Source organism: Anopheles darlingi, chromosome 3, assembly GCF_943734745.1.
Source record: "Anopheles darlingi chromosome 3, idAnoDarlMG_H_01, whole genome shotgun sequence".
In the NCBI taxonomy this organism is placed as follows: domain Eukaryota; kingdom Metazoa; phylum Arthropoda; class Insecta; order Diptera; family Culicidae; genus Anopheles; species Anopheles darlingi.
Window position 1 is genome coordinate 4596782 of NC_064875.1, and position 20138 is coordinate 4616919.

At 49.3% G+C, this 20138-nt stretch overlaps 3 protein-coding genes across 8 annotated transcripts in view; 1 reads left to right on the top strand and 2 right to left on the bottom strand.

Moving 5' to 3' along the window:
* The first annotated feature begins 302 nt into the window (after positions 1–302).
* On the top strand, positions 303–7541 carry LOC125956342 (protein aveugle). 5 transcript variants are annotated; one of them, XR_007469165.1, is made up of 5 exons: positions 305–434; positions 504–623; positions 691–875; positions 6989–7174; positions 7266–7541. XR_007469165.1 is itself a non-coding variant. In XM_049688096.1 (4 exons), the coding sequence occupies exons 1-3, from the start codon at positions 399–401 to the stop codon at positions 871–873; spliced, it is 339 nt and encodes a 112-aa protein (XP_049544053.1). In that variant the 5' UTR covers positions 305–398; the 3' UTR covers positions 874–875; positions 6989–7541. The 5 variants fall into 5 exon arrangements, 4 of the variants coding, with proteins under 4 accessions (XP_049544055.1, XP_049544053.1, XP_049544054.1 ...); XM_049688096.1 differs by having other exon boundaries at positions 6989–7541; XM_049688097.1 differs by lacking the exons at positions 6989–7174; positions 7266–7541 and adding an exon at positions 950–978.
* Positions 1070–3702, bottom strand: LOC125958128 (uncharacterized). Its single transcript, XM_049691254.1, has 3 exons — positions 2515–3702; positions 2293–2432; positions 1070–2247 (listed from the first exon to the last, which is right to left on the bottom strand). The coding sequence occupies exons 1-3, from the start codon at positions 3546–3548 to the stop codon at positions 1070–1072; spliced, it is 2352 nt and encodes a 783-aa protein (XP_049547211.1). The 5' UTR covers positions 3549–3702.
* Positions 7542–10457: 2916 nt separating the features above from the next.
* Positions 10458–20138, bottom strand: part of LOC125956297 (cyclic AMP response element-binding protein A) — a 90892-nt gene continuing 81211 nt past the window's right edge. Inside the window, exons 3-6 of one of the 2 annotated variants that reach the window (XM_049688028.1) lie at positions 16186–16802; positions 15625–16122; positions 15396–15539; positions 10458–15323 (exon numbers count right to left, since the gene is read on the bottom strand). In XM_049688028.1, coding sequence (XP_049543985.1) covers positions 15117–15323; positions 15396–15539; positions 15625–16122; positions 16186–16802 — 1466 coding nt within the window. In that variant the 3' untranslated portion in view covers positions 10458–15116. Of the gene's footprint in view, positions 15324–15395; positions 15540–15624; positions 16123–16185; positions 16806–20138 lie in introns of both variants that reach the window. The other variant, XM_049688027.1, reaches the window with a different exon arrangement.

The following is a 20138-nucleotide window of genomic DNA, read 5'->3' on the forward strand; positions in this document are numbered from 1 at the left end:
CTATGCAGAGTTTTATTAAATAAGGCCAGTGTATAAAGGGCCTTTTCTTAAAGTCTAGTCTAGCTACTATGAGTTGCTGCTTGCTAGATTAAACATTTTTGCGTGGATTGCGCTGAAGTGCAATGGTTTCTTTTCATAAGATGGGCATTATATGAACAATTATGCAGCAAACTTACGCAAACCTAGATTCCTAGCTCAGAAAAAAGGGTAAAGGAAAAAAGGAAACGGAAAAAAGAGGCTCGCTTGCCTGGCGCTCCTGGTGGCGCATGATGGAACTACAAACAACAACAAACGCTTTTTGACAGCCGAGACGAAAACAAAATTTTCCAAAAATTCTCGAATTTCGTCCTGGAAATCCTTTTTAAAAATTTGTGAAAGTGTCCGTAGGGAGTAGCGAAATGGTCGAGGAAACGGTGCCCGTCGCCAAAACAAAGGTATTTCCGTTCTGTGGCTTTTGTTGCAAAAGGTCTCCCACTCACACTGCCGATCTTCCACTTCTCCAGCAGACGAAGATGATGGCCCGCCCGAAACCGGTGTACATGTGGACTGTGGCCGATACGCTCAAGTGGCTCCGGAGGCACTGCAGTGACCGGTGTGCCCAGTATCAGGAGCTGTTCCAACGGGTGAGTGCCTTGCCGGGACTCTTGAAATCCCGCGAGCTTAATCCTGTGTCCGTTTCGATCGATACAGAACGAAATCACAGGTCGCGCGCTGCTCCGGATCACCGATGACTCACTACACCGGATGGGCATTCTGGACGAGAAGGACCGGGACGACATACTGCGTGAGATCATCAAGCAGCGACTGAAGACGGATATCATGGAAATCCGTGATATGGAGCTGATGAACAACGTGTACCAAAATTGTATTTAAGGGTAAATAGCTTTATTACGCGACTTCACTTTGGTAATTCTTATAAAAATGCTTCCATACTTCTTCATACCGTTAGGAATATGGTATTCGTGTTTTAGAATAAAAATAAGAAAAGGAATGTAAGTAACGAAAAGAAAAGGAACAGATGGAATGGCTTTAGGTATAAGTTCACGCTGAATCGCGCCCTCGATGCGGCTTAATGGTCGTCATTGTCGCTGATCACTTCCGTTTTCAATGCATCATCCGTGGTGCTCGTGGCCGGTTGGGTCGCGTTGCGCGTCATCATACGACGCTTCTTGGGCAACGGCGTACCGACACTCTCATCGGCATTAGGTTTGCTCGCGTTAGCCACCAGCGGCGTCAATGCAGGTGGCGCCGGAAGCGGCTGCTTTCCGACCGGTGCCGATGACGGGACCGATGATTCAACGGCCACTGACGTACTGTTAATGGTCAGTGTGGTGGCTACAGGTGCAGCCGGTTGCTTCGAGCCAAGCGCCGATACGGTTTCTTGCGACCGCGATTCACTAGCGGCTGCGGAAGAGGAATCATTGTTCTCCGATTTCTTGCTCTCCACCGGTTTTGTCTCCGTTGTTTGTTTTGTCACCGGTGCCACTTCCTTAGGCGGTAACACCGGCTGCTTCGATTGTACCACATCTTGTCGCTGATGTTTAAGCATGTTCGAGAAGAAGGTACTCATGTTCTGGACCATGCTGACGAACGATCCACCGAACTTGGTCTCAAACTCGAGCCGTTCCTTCTCGAGCGCCAACCGTTCCTGATTGAGTGCCAGATTTTCGCGCTGAATCGTTACGAGCTGTGTGAGCAGCGTTTTGAACCCGGAAGATTCACGCTCGGTACCGGGTGGTACCGGAGGACGACCGATGGCAATGTGCTTCGGCAGGGAATGCACACCGGTGATGGTTGGCACTTTGTTGGGTGGCACATTGACGGTCGGTATGCTGACGATCGGGGAAGTGCCGCTTGTCGAGGCTAGCGACAGTGATACCCCGGTCGTCGCCTGCTTCAGCGTCGTAGTAGGCATCAGTTTGGGTAGGTTGGCCATATCGCCAGCCGGTGTTAGTATCTGCTTGGTGGTACCATCTTTACCGACGGTATTGACGAGCAGAAGCTTCATCGGTGCCCCGGCCGTCGGTGCACCCGTCCCTATGCCCATCGTTGGCGGCTTCAGCGTGGATGCGCCGGCAGCTGCTGCTAGGCTGACCGTCGGTTTGGTAAAGATCTGAATCGGGGCGCTGAGGCTGCTGGTAGGCAGTGATGATGGTGTTTTGAGTAGCAGATTCGTTGGAACGACCGATATTTTTCCCTGCTGCTGCTGCTGCGGGGGTGCCGCTGCGACCGATGTGCTCGGCGTTGCTGCATTGCCGGAAGATACATTCTCGATTACCAATCCGCTTGCACCAGGGCCTTTGCTAGCAGCGGTGCCATCCGTCGACGATTTGCCACTGTTGTTGCCGGTGATCGTTTTTGTGCCAGTACCCGATGCATTGCCTTTCGATTGTGCTTTCAGTAAGATTTCGTCCAATCCATCGTTGAATTCACTGCGGAATAGAGGAAGAGAAAAGTGAATTAGTATTAGCAGTTCTGGGAGCAGGAACCCAAAGCATGGTTTGCTCGACTTACTTCTCGACATCAAAATCACTACCATCGTCATCGTCATCATCGTCGTCTTCCTCATCATCATCCTCATCGTCATCGTCGTCGTCGTCGTCATCCTGTCCGCCATCAGCATTTCCACCGTTACCACCAGCTCGCACTTTCCGGACAGATGTTGCTGCTGCAGCTGCTGCTGTTGTTGCAGTAGGCTCACTGCTTCTGCCAGCGCCAACATCACTGTTGGTTCTACCATTACTACGCGATGCGGTCGAGGGATAGGTCTTCTTAGCGATGCCACCACTGCCACCTACCCCCGATGATGACGAAGACGACGAAGCGGCCGCACTCATCTCCTCCGGGAAACTGGCATCGATCGTTAGCAGGTCCTCGGCCCGTATCTCGGTCGGTTCATCATCATCACGGTCGTCGTCGTCGTCATCACTCATCAGCTCTAGCTTCACCGGAAGCGGCTCGTCGGACGGTAGCGGGGGCAGCTCCAGCTCCAAACTCTGCGTACTCCGCCCATCCTCGTCCAGCGAATCGCGATCCGATTTCTTCCGATTACCGAACACTGGCCGACTGATGATTTCGTCCATATCGGCGTAGTGCCGCCAGGTGGTCTGATTAATCAGGCCCGCCGCCATATCCTTCTTGATGCGATTGTAGAAACACTTGAGATTCTTGATGCGCGTATTAATCTCCTCGGTTGACCGGTTGTAACCGTGCTCTCGCATCTTCCGTGCCAGCTCGGCAATGACCGGGTGTTTTTTGTGGGTGGTGATGAGTGCCTTCTGGACTTGCGGGTCACCCCAGAGCGAGATCAGTAGCTTCGACTCGTCGTAGTCAAAGTTCGGATTGCGGCTGTTGGTGCGCCGTCCACAGTAGCTGCTGTTGAGGATTTTGTTCGTCGAGATCCAGGTTTCGCGTGTGCCCAGCTCGGTACCATCGTAGCTTGGGGACTGTCGTTTCAGGCTGAGCCGATAGCTCGACTTGAGGCCACCGGGTGCCGTACCTGCCACCTCACCAGCACCGGTCGCCGGAGATGATACGGATGTGCTCATACTACTGCTGTCGGGCGGTCAAACACACGCCACGGAAAAACGATAAACGGTCAGGCCACCAGGTCGTCCCCGGATGCGCGCGTGTCGCGGGCACGAAAATCGATAGACACACACACACAGACACGCGCACACAGGCCGTGTGACGTCACACTTCGGGTGCGGAAGAGAGCGAGCTGAGCTCGGTTAATGGCGCGCACGTGAAAAACCGATCCGTTCGAATGCAGCGCTACACGTGTTCTGGCGCGGCCCGCCGAGTCTCCGGTGCCGGTCCGATCCGGTTCAGCCGCACAGGCGCAGGATGGCGCATTCTCATCTCGCAGGACTCTCGCACCCCACACGGGCGACTAACAAGGATGGCGCGAGAGCGCGAACGAGAGAGAGAGAAACAGAGGATGGAAGAGAGCGAACGAAGAAGGGGAGCGAGGTGATTCGATTTAGGACTCTGCTTGTATGCGGTTGCTTTGTTGTGTCACAGCCAATTCGCCCGTAGCCGGCTTTGATAAGCCTTTTTTTGGGAGGGAAGAGACGGAGACAACTTTTGCAAGTGCAGCCAGATGCAATGCAGGCCACGGGAAGAATAAGGTTACTAAAAAAAGGACTCATTTTGCTGGCAGCTCAGAATTGTTTGCTTCGGGATCGACCTCCTGGAACAGGAACGAAGAACGGAAGGACATCAATTGCATCATCACACACACACACACACACAGGCGTGCGAGCACGAACCTAGACCCGCGCAACCGAGGGAAAAGCTTGTTTTCCCTCCGTGAATGGCGCTAAGCATAATCGAAGCAGTCTGCTGTGTGCGTGTGTGTCGCTGAGCGCGTCGAGTGTGTTTCGAGAAGGAGGGAAGGGGAACGAGCAGACTACACGCAGTAGTGCGTGTGGGTTTAGGAGGAAAGAAAAAAGAAAAACAACCGAGAAGCAGGTTGTGGGGGTGGGTGGGTTTCGCTCGCGGTAGAACGCTGGATCGATAAACGCCGCGCTGAGCAAAAAGTGCAGGCTCTTTTATGCTTTTGTGATTTTCGAGTAGAATTTGACATACGCGCAATATTATTTTAAGGCTACTTTGTTTTATTTAGCGTGTTTCAGTAACTGGAAAATAGGCCAGGCGCGATCGGAGCACGCCAATTTTATTTAGTAGTAATAATGTTATTTATTTATTGCAGGAAATGGAGACAAAATTAAGATAACAAGTTTGATGAAAAGGTGTGAACTAGTTTGAGAAAAATTCCTCGAAAAAAATTCTTCGTGCTTATGTATGTCCTGCGTTGCTTATCGCTCAACCATTCGCAGCAGCAAAGGTGGGTTCGACATCTGCGAGCGAATCACGGTTCAGCCACATTTACTGACTTAATGTGTGGCCGTATCGTACACAGTCACACTCCCCTTCTGAGCAGCGCGAAAACTTCGACTTATTTCCCATGTTTTACGTCCTTCTGGTAGGGTTCGTTGCCGGATAGGGGAGAAAGAACATTGCAGTGGCTTAAGAGTACTAGGCAGCAGCACGCAAGCATAGGTACGGCTTCTCCAGAAATCGTCCCCTCGATGCTTGGTTTCCTGGCTGAGCCGCATATGGTTACAGGGCGGTTGAGCGAGTTTTGTAAGGTTCAACAGACACCGCGTGACGAATTTCACCGACTCGCTGGTGTGTGTTTGCTGGCTCTGTATGATTCACCCCTTGGGTTTTGTATTCGCCATGCTCTGCTTTGCGCGTACGCCAGCCAATGGGGCGTGAGCCCTGGCGAGATTAGTTTACCTGCACCAACTGTTTCCTATTCATTTGAGGCCGCTTAAGTAGAACAAGTAGCTGAGGTGGTGGGGCGCAGAGCAGAGTAAACTGTTCGGTAACCTAGAGATCCTTAATTTCTCCTTCTAGGTTGCTTTGACTTATTTAGCACATTCTCCTAACTAAAAGTTTTAAGTTACTGACAAGTTAGAGTAAGTCAGAGCAACCTAGATTATTGGTGCATAGAACATAGTGCAACGGGGCTTAAAACCGTTGAAAACTAAAAAGGCCTGCTCTTAAAACGGACATCTGATAGTTCAATTTCCACAAGGAACAGGATACGACTTAGTACTCCCCCCTGATCAGAATACACTCTTCTGTCTCTTGTCAACCCTCCTGTTTTTTGGCTTGGCCTCGCTCCTGGGCTCAAACATTTTCCACGCCGGCTGGTGTGTCGGTTGTTTGCGTACCCCTTAACGTGAGAGTTGCGCAAGGTGTTGTGCGCAGAAGTGAACTGAAAAAAAAAATCGATAACAAACCTCGAACATACGTGAGCTACCACCTTACACCCTCCGCTGGCCACAAGCAACCGTAGTTTTTGGACTGAGACAAATGCTCAGTAACAATCGAGGCAACCCAAAGTGAAATCGTCGTCGCTGTACAATGGATATATGAGGTGGCAGGTGGTGATTCCAGATTATCGCATTCTCTTTAAGATAGCTGTCGAAACATGACAATCTGCGCCACTGGTCGTGTCGATTGATTCATGCCACCGTGTGGCCACGTGCGTCATCCATCGCTGGGCTTCGCGTGCATTACGCTCTCATCGGATCGGCCGTCAATATGCCGATATCGGCCGCTGGAGCTGAAGGGTGTGAGAGTCGCGCAGGCGCACAACGATGGCCACCATCCTGTCCCTTGAAATGGTTGCACGGCAGCCGGACGAGCGGGTGGTGTACAGGGTGATGGGTTTTGGTCAGGCCTACTGCGTGAACCATGGTGCAGCGAGTGGATGGATACCGTTTGACCGTCGATGCGCCCACTGTTGGAATTGGGGAAGATCCACGGATGGTCACGATGCTTTGTGGGAAAAATCCCAAACCCGTTATTAGCGCCAGCGACCGTCCTGAGCAGTCGGGTAGACTGTTGTCGCGTTCGTTTGTTTCTGTTGCTTCGGACCTGGCAACGAAGCTGAACCATCTCTGCGCATGCTTCTCGACCAGAGCAGAGAAGAAGCAAAGGACGCGTCCGCTAGCCACTTCGATGATGTACCTTCGCCAACGCCAGCCCCTTCGGCACCTTTGGGCTGTGTCTGCACACGTCTCAACCGCTCGCTTGCGTGTTGTGGCTGCTTGCCAAAAAATGATGACTCCAAACGCGGCACCATCAAAACAACGGCCCTGCAAAAGGATACTCTAGCGCCTTCGTGTGCTGCTGCTGTTGCTGGTCGCTATCTGCTATCGGATGTCGACGGTAGATGCGAATGCATTGTGGCTGGTACGTCTAGCATATCTCCAGTTTAAGTCCCTCGCACTCCACTCCCGATATTGTGATCTCTTTGGGGCACTGGACTGGAAGCTTCCAGTTTAGTTGTAGGGAATCCTTTTATAAGGCTGCAACTGATTCGATTGCTTCGTTTTCTTTCTTTCTTTTTTTTATCTTCGACCACCTCCCCCCGGTCCCTTCCACCCGGCGACAAACTCTTTTATTGAAGATGGCTCGAATGCAACGGCTGGCAGATCATTGTCATGATCTTGAGTTCGATTCGTATACCTTGCATTGCAGCTGAAGGAAGGATGGATTACGTGTCACGTCCTGCGACTGCCACTCGTGCTACTTACCATCTCCATCTCCCATTTGCAGAATCACACGAAGAAGGACACGTTTGCAAAAGTATAAGGTAGTAGAATACGGTCAAATTGACCTCATTATAACCAGGAACGAATGATAGCTACTAATGCCACTTATTTATACTTACACGCTCCATTTAGACACCGGAATGAGTCTGTTGATCAGCTTTTCTCGCACCACGTGACGTATATTTTGCCTACGCTACGCTATGCTATCGGGATTGAACACGTTGTAAATCCAATCGAAACGTAATTCTGCCGACGAAAGCAACTTGTGCTCGTGCAGGAGAAACTCGTATGGATCTGGCGGGCGTCGTAGATTGTTTATTCGATGGTGTACCGCTTAGGCCACGTTTGGCTACGGGGCTCCTATACTCAACCTTGTTTTCTTCGGTAGAGGATCTGTTGGCACAAGTGTTCGTAGCTGAAGGGGTGTCCTCGATGATTCGGCCTTGAACGAACGAGCTGTAGGCGAGGTTATGACCCCTCTGGGTGGCAAAAATCATTCGGAAACAAAAAAACCCCTCAAGATCAGTCATGTGGACTAATTGCCGGCGGTTCTTTACCTCACTGGTGAGTACAATATCGTATCGAAACAGTTCTGAATGACTGCAAGCAGCTCTTTGTTTGATCAGCTATTATTCACTATATGACGATCTCAAACCTCTGTCCAAAGTCCTGTCTTTTCGCGCTCTGCTAGGACGTTTCTATGTGAAACGTAGTTTTGGAATTGAAGTTCCTCAACTAGGTATTGTGTTACTTTACTTAAATAAATTTGAAGATGTGGAAGTTAAAGCATGGTTAGAAAGATTTTTTTTGTTTTATTGCAGATGAAAACTAAATTAAATTGAAAAAAATTGGTATGATTTAGCAGTTAATTAGTTACAACGAAAAGGTTTCGGGTTTGGTTTCGGAAACATCTTTAAAGAATTCCATTTTGTATGTTTCGGTTTGTCAGTTTGGTTCAATTGATCTTAGTATTCGACATATTATTCATGAAGGATAAATTAATAACGTTAGCACCACCCAACTGAACATCCTGATCCTGACCCCCCTGTATGTCACTGACACCCCTACACTGCTTGAAGCATTTGCATTGAAGATTCATGTTTGCAGCGGCGTAAACCATTTATACACCACCATTTTGGTCTGACAGCAACCGAGAACGAGAAAATGATAGATACTAATCATATGTCAATACGATGGGCTCTAAAGCATAGCCTGATAAGCTTATCTCGTACCACGTGGGGTACATTTTGACTCTTTGTGCTATCGTTATGTTAACGGAGGTGAACACGTTTTAGATCGAATCAAAGAGAGATGCTGACAATGCATAAAAAAACCCATTGCCGGCCTCGTGCTGCCGATTGTTTTTTCGCCTCCTCCATACGGAATAAGTTCCTAGAAACAGTCGATGCCAGAGGCTACGGTACCCCTATGCTAGACTTTTTTTTTCTGAAGCACAAGTGTTCAGGAGTAGGATGGCCTCGAAGATTCGAACTTAAACAAATAGAGCTCGCTAATTCTCGGGAATTGTGGGGAGAACAACACATGACCCCCTTAAGTTGCCCGCTTCAATTCCTAGAACTATTTCCTTAGAAGCCTTTGTCTCTATGGTTTGGGTGGGACTGAGGTGTTGGCGCAAGTGTCCAACAGCTGTCCAACTGGCACGTTCGAAGCTTCGAGATGCGGAGTGGAACCGAATTCTGCGAAACAGCCAACGTATCAGTATCTAAGGCCTAGAGCTGTATCCCCTGTATGGAGATAGACAGAGAGCAACAGACAGAGAGAGGTAACCGAACCAGATGTCCGATTTGAGTATAAATTTGATACTGATTTTGGTCTTATCATTCAGTTACTTTTCAAAGTATACAGTGGTTTTAAGGATGAAGCATAGTGTGAAGCTTATCTTGCTGGCAGTCCTATTCTGCGCATATTGTACCAACGCTCAAGAAGACGACGTCACCGATCCTGATACTGATGCCGACCCGACTGTTGCACTCGATGGCACCAACCAGCTAGACACTAAAAGGGCTGGTCGTATAACCGGAGGGACGATAGCATCAATTGGAGACTATCCGTACATAGCAGCGATATTGATAACAAACGGGGCGAACTCCATCGAGAGTTTCATTGGTGTTATAATAAATGATAACCAAGTCCTCACTTCGGCACACACCGTGGATCCAAACAGATTACCGGGAGGAATTAAATCAGTAAGTGAAGGAAACGAAGCGAAGAAGCGAGGCAACAACTAATTTCTAATCATTTCACCCTTTACTTCTTTCACAAGATTCAAATCCGTGCGGGCAGTAACTACCAAGACAAGGAGGGATTCATTTTTGACGTTTCCAAACGTGTTTATCACAGCCTGTATAATGCAAATACTTATGAGAACGATGTGGCTGTTTTAACCATCAATGGCAGCTTCACCGGGAAGGCAAATGTGCAACCCATTGCGGTACAGAGAACTGAGATTCCTTTCTCAACAACAAACACCGTATCCTGCTTTGTTCTGGGATGGGGATGGACTAGCAGTTATACAGTAAATGATAATCTGATGCGAGTAAACTACACGCTCGCTTCCGATGATAAATGTGTACCTTCCGGCGGTTCTTTACCTCCCTCGTGAGTACAGCATCGCCTCGAAACACTTGTGAATAAGTAAGCTTTGATTTTTTTCATTTTTTCTTATTGCAGATTGCAGTGCGCTGAATCAGTATCAGGTAGTGTTTGCCTGAAAGACTTTGGCGTACCTCTGGTGTGTAACAATCATGTATACGGTTTACTACCGTACGGAAATTATTGCTCGAGAGCCGCTGATAAATTTGCAAAGTTGCCAGCCGCCAGTGTCCAAGCCTTCCTTTCTCCTTTGCTGCCAGTGGTAGCAACTCCTCGGAAAAATTATATGACCTGCCCATGTCAGTCTTGCTAAAGACAAGGATCATGTGCACGCAGCGAGGACGCCTTGCAGTAGATTATAACGTTTGTTAATCACCTGGCGATGAAGGAACGGAATAAATTTGGCAAAGCAAACAATGCAGAAATGTGTGTTTTCTCTAGACGTACTGTTGTCTGTAATATACGAAAAACAAAATGGTTGCCATGATTTCCTAGAGATATAGTAAAACCATTTACGAAATCGTCCAATAGTTACCACGTCAGTAAGCAAGTAAGGCAAAGTATTTAAACAATTCAAAACTAAGTTCTGTCCATGACCAAGACCAACAAGTTACAAGAAAAAGAAAAATGAAGTAATTTTTCGATTACCAGCGCCCTCTAGACGGTAGAAAGCGGCACGCTAGAGCTCTACAACGGCCAGCGCACACTCGCTTTTCCTTCTCATCCCCGGGAAAACTATCTTTTCTTCTGTCCGCTCTTTCTCCCCATCCATAATCGCGGATGCTGCGCGTTTGTTCGCTCGAAAATCGCTCACGAAACTATCACTCGACCAACAAGGCCCGACCATTATGAGACATGCCGGGAGTCCGGTCTTTGCCCACGCGTGTCTTGCCCACCAGCAAATCGATCCGTCACAGAATCACGGGACCACCGGGTCAGGCGCAGCCCGTTCCGCCCTCTTCCTTCACGTCTTTCCCTCTTTTTCTGGGGCCCGTTTGCGTTGGTTCGAGATCACTGGGAAAATGTGATTATTATTTTCAAAATTGGCCTCTCCTCCCCACAAATTTCTTTTCCTCTGACCTCGCTGCTACCGTACTCTTCAAGCAGCACAACCTCCCTCTTAATCCCTCCGGGGTTACCGGTGCACATTGGACTTACATTCGCATTGGGCAATCGGCGGCGTTCGTGGTGCATTCTGTGATGGTTTCGAGACGCCGGAATTTTTCGTTTATTAAACCCATTTTTTGTACATCCCTCTGCCCGCTCGTGCATCGCGCTCGCTGCTCAGAGGGAAGATTAGAAACCAGCCGAGGGAACGGGGAAACAAAAGGACATTTGTCTTTCGGAGATTGTTGCTGTTGCCGGTTGCATATCAACAACCGGGCACAGATAACATACCCGTCGGCGAATGTAAGTGAGGAAATTTTTATTTCTGTCTCTGTTTCTCATCGTTCTCCTGCTCTTGCGCTCTCTCTCTCTCTCTCTCTCTTTCTCTCGTCTGGGCAGCTGCATTTCATTGCTGCTGATGCTGCGGCATGCTACTGATGCTGCATTACAATATAGTTTATCGCACTGTCTCTCATATCGATCGGCGTCTGTCTCTGGTTTCGCAACTTGGGAACATGTGTGTGTGTGTGTATGCGTTTCTCTATCTTCTCTCTCTCTCTCTCTATCTCTCTTTCTGTCTCTCTCTCTGTAGTGTCTCGTCCCGTCCGTATTCCGTCTGTTTCGCGACTGTCTGGCTGTCTTGCGTGTGAGGCTGGGCCTGCTGCTTCTGATGTCCACTTATGAACGAAGAACAAAAAAAAGTCTAACGCCAAACGGATGCACGGTCGATTGCACGTGGCCGTGGGGCAAACGCAAATACGCTACAAAACTATAAACTTAAGGCTTAAGGTACTTATGTTGAGGATGCTTAAATTTGACACAAAAAACACATTTTATTCTTTAACCATATAAACTAAACAACTAAAGCCCGTCCTATAATGATAAGCCAACTTATCGGACCCTGGATGATGCAGTGCGATACACCCCTTTTATTAGCCAACTCCCCTCCAATTGTCTGCGTGCTTGTTGCTGCTTTCCCCTTCTCCTGTGTTTCACGCTGTGGATTTGATTTGCTTCCCCCCCATGGTGTTTTATCAATGAAAAGCGTGGAAATCGATGTCGCCCCAAAAACAGGAGTAAAGAGACGTGACGTCCACGTCGTCTGGTAAATGCGTTTCCACGGTTACGCTCCGCGGTATAGTGGGCCAGATTGTGCAGTAGCACACATTCGCATCAGATCGCAGCGATCGATTACTTTGAGTTGAGGCGAGAGTATGGCCACAACAGGGCACAGAAGGTCTGGTCGGTAGCTGGGCTATAAATAACTGTGGTGCATGTGCACAGCGCGTCTTAGAAAACGATGCACTACAAACCGCACACATGCCAGAGTGCAACAGATTAGAGGCGACGTCCGGCGAACCGGGGTTTATTTTCATCCGGCGCGTTTGTGTTGTGTGAGGTTATGGTTGTGAGTGCTGCTGGTAGCTGGTTTACTTATGCCCCGCTCCGTAGCAAAACAAATGGGCGAAAAATAGCGTATTACAGGAGGCAGGGATAAGAAGATAAGCTGCACGTACAAGGCGGTGGTGCGCAATGGTCGCTACAATAAAGTACGAAAATACGATCCTCCCCCCTTCTGGTCTCTCTCCCACGCACACAAACACATACACACACACACACACACACACACACACGCACTGTGTTAGGTAACATAATTGACCGTGTTTTTAGCATATTTGTAAGTCACGCACATGGAATTGGTTCTAATAAATGTGCCAGATGATGATGATGATGCTGCTGAAGTAGGAGAAGAGGTTAGGTAGAGCGCAGAACAGGGCAACGCGGGGCTCTGCCTTCTGTCTGCTTACATCTCAGTCATCGAATCGATCATCGCACACACCTCATTGGAACAAATGAAACACATCTTAAAACAAATGTACAAAACCACGGAACACGGAAACCTCTTTTTCCGTATCCCGTAACTCAAATGCGATCGATCGTATTGCGCGAACCAGCTTGGCTTATTCGCTTACTAAAGATCTAATTGTTGTGTGTGAAGGTATGTGTGTGTGCTGGTGCTTTTTGATGCTATAACTCTAACTCGTTAAGAATATCGCGCTGCTCGCTCCTGGAAAAAGTTCGTTCCCTGACCATCGGCAAACACAAAAACCTACATAATTAAAATGGCAGAATTTGATGTGAACCAACGTGCAATTGGTATTCCAAATGTAGCTTCTCTATTCACTTTCCAATACTCTTATCCACTACGCGTTTCACCCCCCTTAAACTGTTAACGCTCCATTTCTTAGGAGCATAGATAACAAATTCAACAAACCTGCAGTCAGATGGCAGATGCCATCCAGTCGATCCATGGAGGATCGATCTTGCACGATACACTTTGCAATGCAACATAAATTAACGGTAAACGCGTACGGCGCTCAACTAGAGAATGATAATAGTTGAAATAATTATACTAATAAGCATGCTAATGTTGAATAACTCTTACGCTCACTGCACAAGCGCGCAAAAATCGCCGGCAGATGTAGATGGAAAATGCGAAAGCATAGAGCGCCTATGCGTGATCGGTTGTGTACTCTCATATTCCACTCTTTGTGGTCACCTTATCGTAGCTTAAAAGTATCCTTAAGTCTTCCTTTTCGTCCATTTAGCCTTACGCCTAACGCTATAAATATATTTTCTAGTTCATCTTACTCCATATTTTTAAACTATGTAGAATTTATGTATCTTCTCCTTCTTCTTCTAAGTCGTAGAGCGCAAGATCTGCAAACTGCTTTCCACCTTATTCCAGCAGCAGTTGCCGTTCGGTAAAACCGGAGGAAATTTTCAGATACCTCCCCACCTCCCGTTTGCTCGCTGCTTGAGAGGTTAAATTGGTCCGGTATTGTTGGAAATCATTCTACACTAGGTATGTGCATGAAACAATCATCCTCAAATGGTAAACATAAGTCAACATTTCAGTAAAAAAAACTAAATGGGACTAATATTAGTGTAGAATGCAAAGGCTAAATTCAACGCTCGACCAATACAAGTCGTTTTCCCATTTGCTAGTGCATTGCATTGTATAGTTTTGGTTTTTGGGATAGGTGAATTGTATTTTATCAAAGAAAAAAAAAAGAACAAAAGGTTTAAAAGATGTAGTATCACGCAAGCAGTTAAGATCAGTTCGTTACACTCCACCAACATAAAACTGCTTGGAAGGAGCTTAGAAAGCAACGAGCTCAGCAGAATCGTAGAGTGTAAAATATGTACCCGAATCAGTCCCGAACTGTGGATATTCTGTAGGTTCCAAACCCTTTTCCATCCCGTAAAGGCGAAGAAAGGTGAATGGGTAAGGGACCAACGAAAACATCGTCATGTTGCTTAATGTACATAATGAGCAGGGGTGCATTGGAAAAGGAACGAATAAAATGTTAGTCCCAGGGCGCAAGCGTCCGTAAAATGATCCGGCTCCGGGAATCAAGATGATGCTGTTCGATTTAAACCCATCGCCCGCAAAATTGGGTAGAATAGGTAGTCCTCACGGTGCCTCACTTCCGCTCGCGTGCATTTAACTATCTTATCTTAGGTACTGCAAACCGCACAATGGAGACTGCACGTACGTTTGAAGCGAGGTGTACCGACATACACACACATACACACAAACCGAACTGAATCCCACAACCGGGCGTGTGTTTACTCCTCACGTGTAATAAGGCTTGGCCGGTTTTCGATTCGATGAAACAATACTTGAAACAACGGCACTTTTTAAAAAACACAACAAGGCACATCCTTAACCTACACGGCCGTGCGATCAATTCCCTTCCATTCTCTCCCTCTGTCTCTGTTATCGCCAACAAGGTCTTCACGAGACGAGTTCTACCGTCTTATGATCCCGCATTCTGATTTGGAATGTTAACTTCGTCATCCTTATCAACTACCGTGCGGTTGTACACGCTCACTCTTCTTCCACCCTCTCTACTCGATTTTAGAAATAACAATTTGCATTTCTCCCGCCTCCGAAACCATCCGTCTAGAGCCAGCCTAGTGCTCCGGGTGTGGAAGACTTCGTTCTCTCTGTCTGTAGATCCTGCTGTCTGCTATCTTATTGCACGAACCCTCAAAACCAAGCACGAATTACGAGCTCTCCGGTATTCTTTCCCTTTCTTGCCGCGCAGGTTAACTCCTCTTACTCCATTCTTCCTTTCTTCCACTCTCTCTCTCTCTCTCTCTTTTCCTCTCCCTAGGACATAGTTTGTACATTTGTGCTTATCAGGGTTAGATATTGTTGTTGCGTTGCGGAATGCTATACCCGCGACGGACTACTTAGGACTTCCGGAGACCGGCAGCGGCCGTTTGCCGGCCGATCAGCTGCCGCAGCTTCGACAGCTCCGTCATCAGATTCTGGTTCGAGTCCTCGAGCGACTCGACCCGTTTCCGGTAGTCCAGATTCTCGGACACCAGTATCTCGACCCGGCGCTCCAGCTGATCCATGTACTCCTTCTTCTTTCGTCGGCTCTCTTGGGCGGAAATCTGCAACCCACACATACAGCAGTGCGTTAGAGAATTCGGTTACGATATGTTGAGGCCGCCGCGCTTGATTACCTTGTTCTTGATCTTCCTCCGGATCTTCTTGAGCGACTTCTCCTCGGCCTTGGTCAGCGGGAGTCGCGTCGGAATCGGGTATCCTTCCGCCAGGAGTGTTCGTTTTTCTTCCTCCGTAAGGATGAGCGTCCCAGTGGAACCCTTCTGCAATGTTTTTGGTACGAGAAAAGGGAAAGCTAAGCATTGATTCTGGGATCGGGCGATTGTGGGCGTCAGGTCGTCGCCTTACCGGTTGACTGCTGATGAGCGGGGTGTGTATTGGTTGCCGCGACGAGGTAGACCCGGCCGAGTCACGGGCAGCCATCGAGGAGGAGGGTGACGAACCGGAAGATCCGGCACTGTGACTAGCGGAGGACACCCGGGTCAACGATGGTGAGTTGCCCGACGATGAGCTACCGTGCAGTGACGTCCGGCGGCTAGAAGAGGCCGAATTGCCTCCACTGCTGCTGCTGCTGCTGCTGCTGGACGTGCCGATATCGGTCGGCGGGGACATGGGCGAGACGTGATGTTCCGGGCTCTGGTTACCCTCGGATTCGTCACTTGGCAGTGACGAGGGCGGGGTAGGTGGCAGTCCAAAGCCTGACGACGATTGTGGTTCCATTTTGATGTTCAACTTCGACATCACTTGGGTGCCTTGGAGGTTACTGTTGTTGTTGTTGTTGCTGCTGTTGCTGCCAACCATGGCCATCTGCTGGTTCTTGAGCAGACTCTGTGACGCAGGTGATAGCTGTAAGAACAAGCGAAAGTTAGTTGAAACCGCGATTTCGTCGTAGGGGGGTTTGCTGCTTACCTTGTGGTGTTCAAGCACAAGTTCCGAGTGCCCGTAGGAGCTCGCGGTGGAAATGGTGTACCCATGACGCAGGGTATCTGCACTATCACCGCACCCTTCCCCACCGGCACCGATCGGTGAGGAGGGACAGCTCGAACCCGGTGACAGCGGTTCCTCCTTGACCATCGTCTCATCGATGTCGATCTCGGATGCCGAGGTCGAGGAGGAGGACGAATCGTGGCAGGAAGAGGACGAACCAACGAATTGATGGTGCATCGCCGACAGGCCCTTCAGCCCCAGCATCGATGCATCCTTGAGGTTGAGGTTATGGTTCACCGTGAGATGGTTGTTATTGTTGCTAACGAGGTTGTGATGGGTGAGCCCGGCGGCAATCAGCTGCTGCTGGTTGTTTGTGACGGCAGCGGCAGCGGCGGCGGCGGCAGCGGCTGCGGCGGCCGCGGCCGTTGCTCCATTCACCAGCAACGACATGCCGGCGAACGTGGGTGGCTTGGTGTCCGCCGTTCGGCTTTGGCCGTTGTTGGCCAGCAGTGTAGTGACGTGGCCCTGTCTGTGGATGATTTGCTGATGTTTGCTGTTGCCATTCATGCTGATCGCCGGGTAGCACTCCTCCTCCATATCTGCTGTGGAATGAGCAAGCGAAGAAAGAAGAAGAAGAAGAAGAAGAGGACGATGAAGAAAAGATGGCAATCAATTGCATGGAAATTAAAAATAAAATCTAAAAACGCTTCGGTTCCACCATCTTGCAACCGCAAAATTACATCCGAGCCGGCGGCGGCGATAGCGGGGCCGGTGGTGTGTCAGTTGCAGTGGCGAAGAAAGGATGTCACTTGTTTTGACAAGTGCGCCCTCCTTCCGGGAATACACAACAGTCTGCGACGCTTACGTAAGCCGTAGCGATAGTATGAAGGACGATGAAGATGAAGACGAAGACGGGATTCGGAAATTGGAGCAAATAGAGGCGAATCTCGCTCGCCGGCACGCGCCTATACCGTGGACGTGGTTGTATCGCAAAACGGGTTAGGCAACCCGGTCGAAGGAAGGAGGACAGAGGACGGACGCGTTCCGCGCAGCTTCGCAAATAGACCTGGAACAGACGCGTCGCGAACACAGCAGGCCTTGCACGCCACCCCAGACGTACGCGAGTTTGTTGATGCAGATGAAGCACTGGTGGATTTGGAAGGATCTAAACGCGGTGTGACATTGATCGGTCTGCATCGTAATACCGGAATAGGAACGATGGAAATGGTCTCTAAAACCGTGACACAAATGGTCGAACTGTCCGGCGAGGCGTAAAGCAGAAGCGATTCCGAACGAACGACGTCATTAAACACTAATCCTTGTCTGGTTTTCGGGATGAAGGGGGGGGGGGGGACCCCCGGTGATCATAAAAGTCAAACCACAAACTCACACCACAAAGTCGTCGTCTCTCTTTGTCGCTCTCTCGCATGCGAATGCCGGTGAAAATGATCGCCATCTAATTAATAACCATAATAAATCGAATGGTGACGGTGGTGCTGGAGCGATAGTGGCTGGACCTGTGACGAGTGACGACTGCAGCGCATCGCAACCGTCCCCGGGGAGGCCCGGGGAAGAAACCCGTTTTCCCTGCGTTCCCCGCGGGTGACGTTTAGTGGCTTCTCTAATTGAATGATTACATTCGATACGGGACAGAGATCAGAGAGTGATCAGCGCACACTGTGATGTGTTCCTTTTTGGTTCGGTTTCGGATTCGGAAAGTTGCTCCCGTCCAAGTGTGCCGACGTCGAAAATGTTGTCAACGATGGCGGCGACCTGGCTGCCTGGTATCCTCGTTTGGTCTGATCGATTCGCTAGCGGGCCTAGCGATCAATCATCGCGATCGATGAACGCTCGTGCCACTCGTGAAACGGAAATTCATTAAATTTTAATTGAAATAGTTGCAATTCCTGGGCGGCCGGACTTGATTGAGCGCGGCACGCCATCCAACTCGTTGCGAGGTGGTGCGATAAAAAAGAAAGAAAAAAAAGCGGTGAAGAAAGAGAAGAAGGATAGAAAACACTGGACTGATTGCGCGTGCGTTGTTGATGAACCGCATCGAATGACATTCCGCGTGATGGTGCTGCTGTTGCTGCTGTTGGGGTTGCAGCAAAGCCCCAAACCGCGTGCGTAACCGAAGGCTGCGCCCCGGTGTGTGTGTACGCTCTTATGCACTTTTACAATCGGCCGCACCCAAGTTTGCGATGCAATTTCGTGGGTCGGATCCCGATCTCGGCTTATCGATTGGGCCAAAGCACGACCGCAGCTGACAACTCGAGCAGCTCTTGAACTGCTGCAGCAGCCGCGGTGCATGACGTAAACCTCAATGCTGCGGCGGCGATTGGTTACGCGGTCGCGATGACTCATGTCAATGCAACACGATTTGGCAACGATTGCGGTCGATCACCGGTCGAAAGATGACGATCGATATTGAGCCCTAGTGTCTCCGGTTAAAAAGAGTGTGTGTGGCTGCATGTCCCAGATAGCTTGACAGCACGACACATTATCGCACACACGCACACACCGCGCGTCACTCGTATTCCGGAACCTGGGGGACCGACTTTCAAATCTTCAAATTCCGCCAGCAGCGGCCTACGGAGTTCCAGTTGAGTGACTACTAAGCCTCGCAGGAGGTGGTGAAATTGAAGTGTGGCCACAACGGCTATGGAAAGACGAAGAGGGAAATGGGTCCCCCCCCCCCAAAAAAAAAAAAACACAAAAATCGGAGCGCTTGCGATGCGTTCGGGGACTAGGTTCGCTTTTCCGGGCTGGAGGAGGGGTCTTTTTGGTGCGCAACGGTAAAGTTCCTCCGAGGCGCCCGGGCGGACCAGTGAACCATGGAACCCAAATTAAGGTAGTGGAAGCTGAAAGCGGTGCCGGGGAGACCGATAATTAATCACGGATCCATGTGGTCACTCAGACGAGACATCGATTCATCAAGACTCCTCGCTCTGAGGGGTGCCTTGAGTGATATGTGGGTTAATGCCACCTGACCTGCCTGGCGTGATATCAGTGCCAGTCGGCGAGCCAGCCGTAACCTCGGACATCCGGTTCGGACCACCTGACAACGACGACGACGACGGCGACGACGGCGACGACGATGCTTTCGTTTTCATCGCGATTCGCGCGAAGCGAAATTTAAATTCCTTTCCAATGCACCACTTAATGTGTGTGTGTGTGTGTGTGTTCGTGGTATGGCTATTGTTGTTCATTGACTGACCCTCTCTCGGGGTGCTGCAGCAACTAGTTACACTTCCGCAGCTGACACCGGCGCCATCTTGGTCTATTGTGGTGGTGCGGTTCCGTTTTGTAGCAGCCATTCTCTTTTGAAACCCATTTTGTGGCACCCCTTCCTCCACTGCTCCACTCCACGGATGCTGCACTTTCGCCGGTAGCCAGTGCCACACTCTGGCGGGTTGTGTGGGGTTCGGCGATATGATTCCTCCCCGTTTTCTTCTTTTCCTCTGAATCTTCATCTTTGTTTTCTTTTACGTTTACCTTTACTCCGCCACCTTTTCTCGGTTTGCATTGTTAGGCTTCGCTTGTCATTTTCATCTAATCGTTTTGGTGTTTTTAAGTGTTGATCTTTTACCAACTGTTCTACTATCTTTGGTTTAGTGTTTTGCTTCTTTCGCCCTTATGCTGTATCCAAGGGTTTTCCATGTTTTGTTTCACTTTTTCTCTCTGTTTTTCTTTGCCCCTTTTTCCATTTTCTGTTACCCAATTTCCTGTACCCTTTCTCGTACTCGTCGTGTTGCCTATTTCCCTCCCTCCCCTTTCTTCTTTCGATTTTCCTTCCGATTCAAAACGAAGCTTGAAATCCTCTATCTAACTATTTTTCGGGCCCATAAATCGTAACGCGCTCAATGAAACGCTACCTGGAATGCAATCCATTTACCACTCCCTTTCTCTTGCTCAGCTCCTCCTTTTCATACCAA

Excerpts from the sequence above, each read along its gene's own strand:
- LOC125956342 (XM_049688096.1), top strand. The coding sequence starts at position 399 with ATGGTCGAGGAAACGGTGCCCGTCGCCAAAACAAAG. Across the intron at positions 435-503 it reads TGCCCGTCGCCAAAACAAAG|CAGACGAAGATGATGGCCCG; the intron begins GTATTTCCGTTC and ends CCACTTCTCCAG. Across the intron at positions 624-690 it reads ATCAGGAGCTGTTCCAACGG|AACGAAATCACAGGTCGCGC; the intron begins GTGAGTGCCTTG and ends CGATCGATACAG.
- LOC125958128 (XM_049691254.1), bottom strand. The coding sequence starts at position 3,548 with ATGAGCACATCCGTATCATCTCCGGCGACCGGTGCTGGTGAGGTGGCA. Across the intron at positions 2,433-2,514 it reads AGTGATTTTGATGTCGAGAA|TGAATTCAACGATGGATTGG; the intron begins GTAAGTCGAGCA and ends TCTATTCCGCAG. Across the intron at positions 2,248-2,292 it reads CGCTGCTAGCAAAGGCCCTG|CAACGCCGAGCACATCGGTC; the intron begins GTGCAAGCGGAT and ends CCGGCAATGCAG.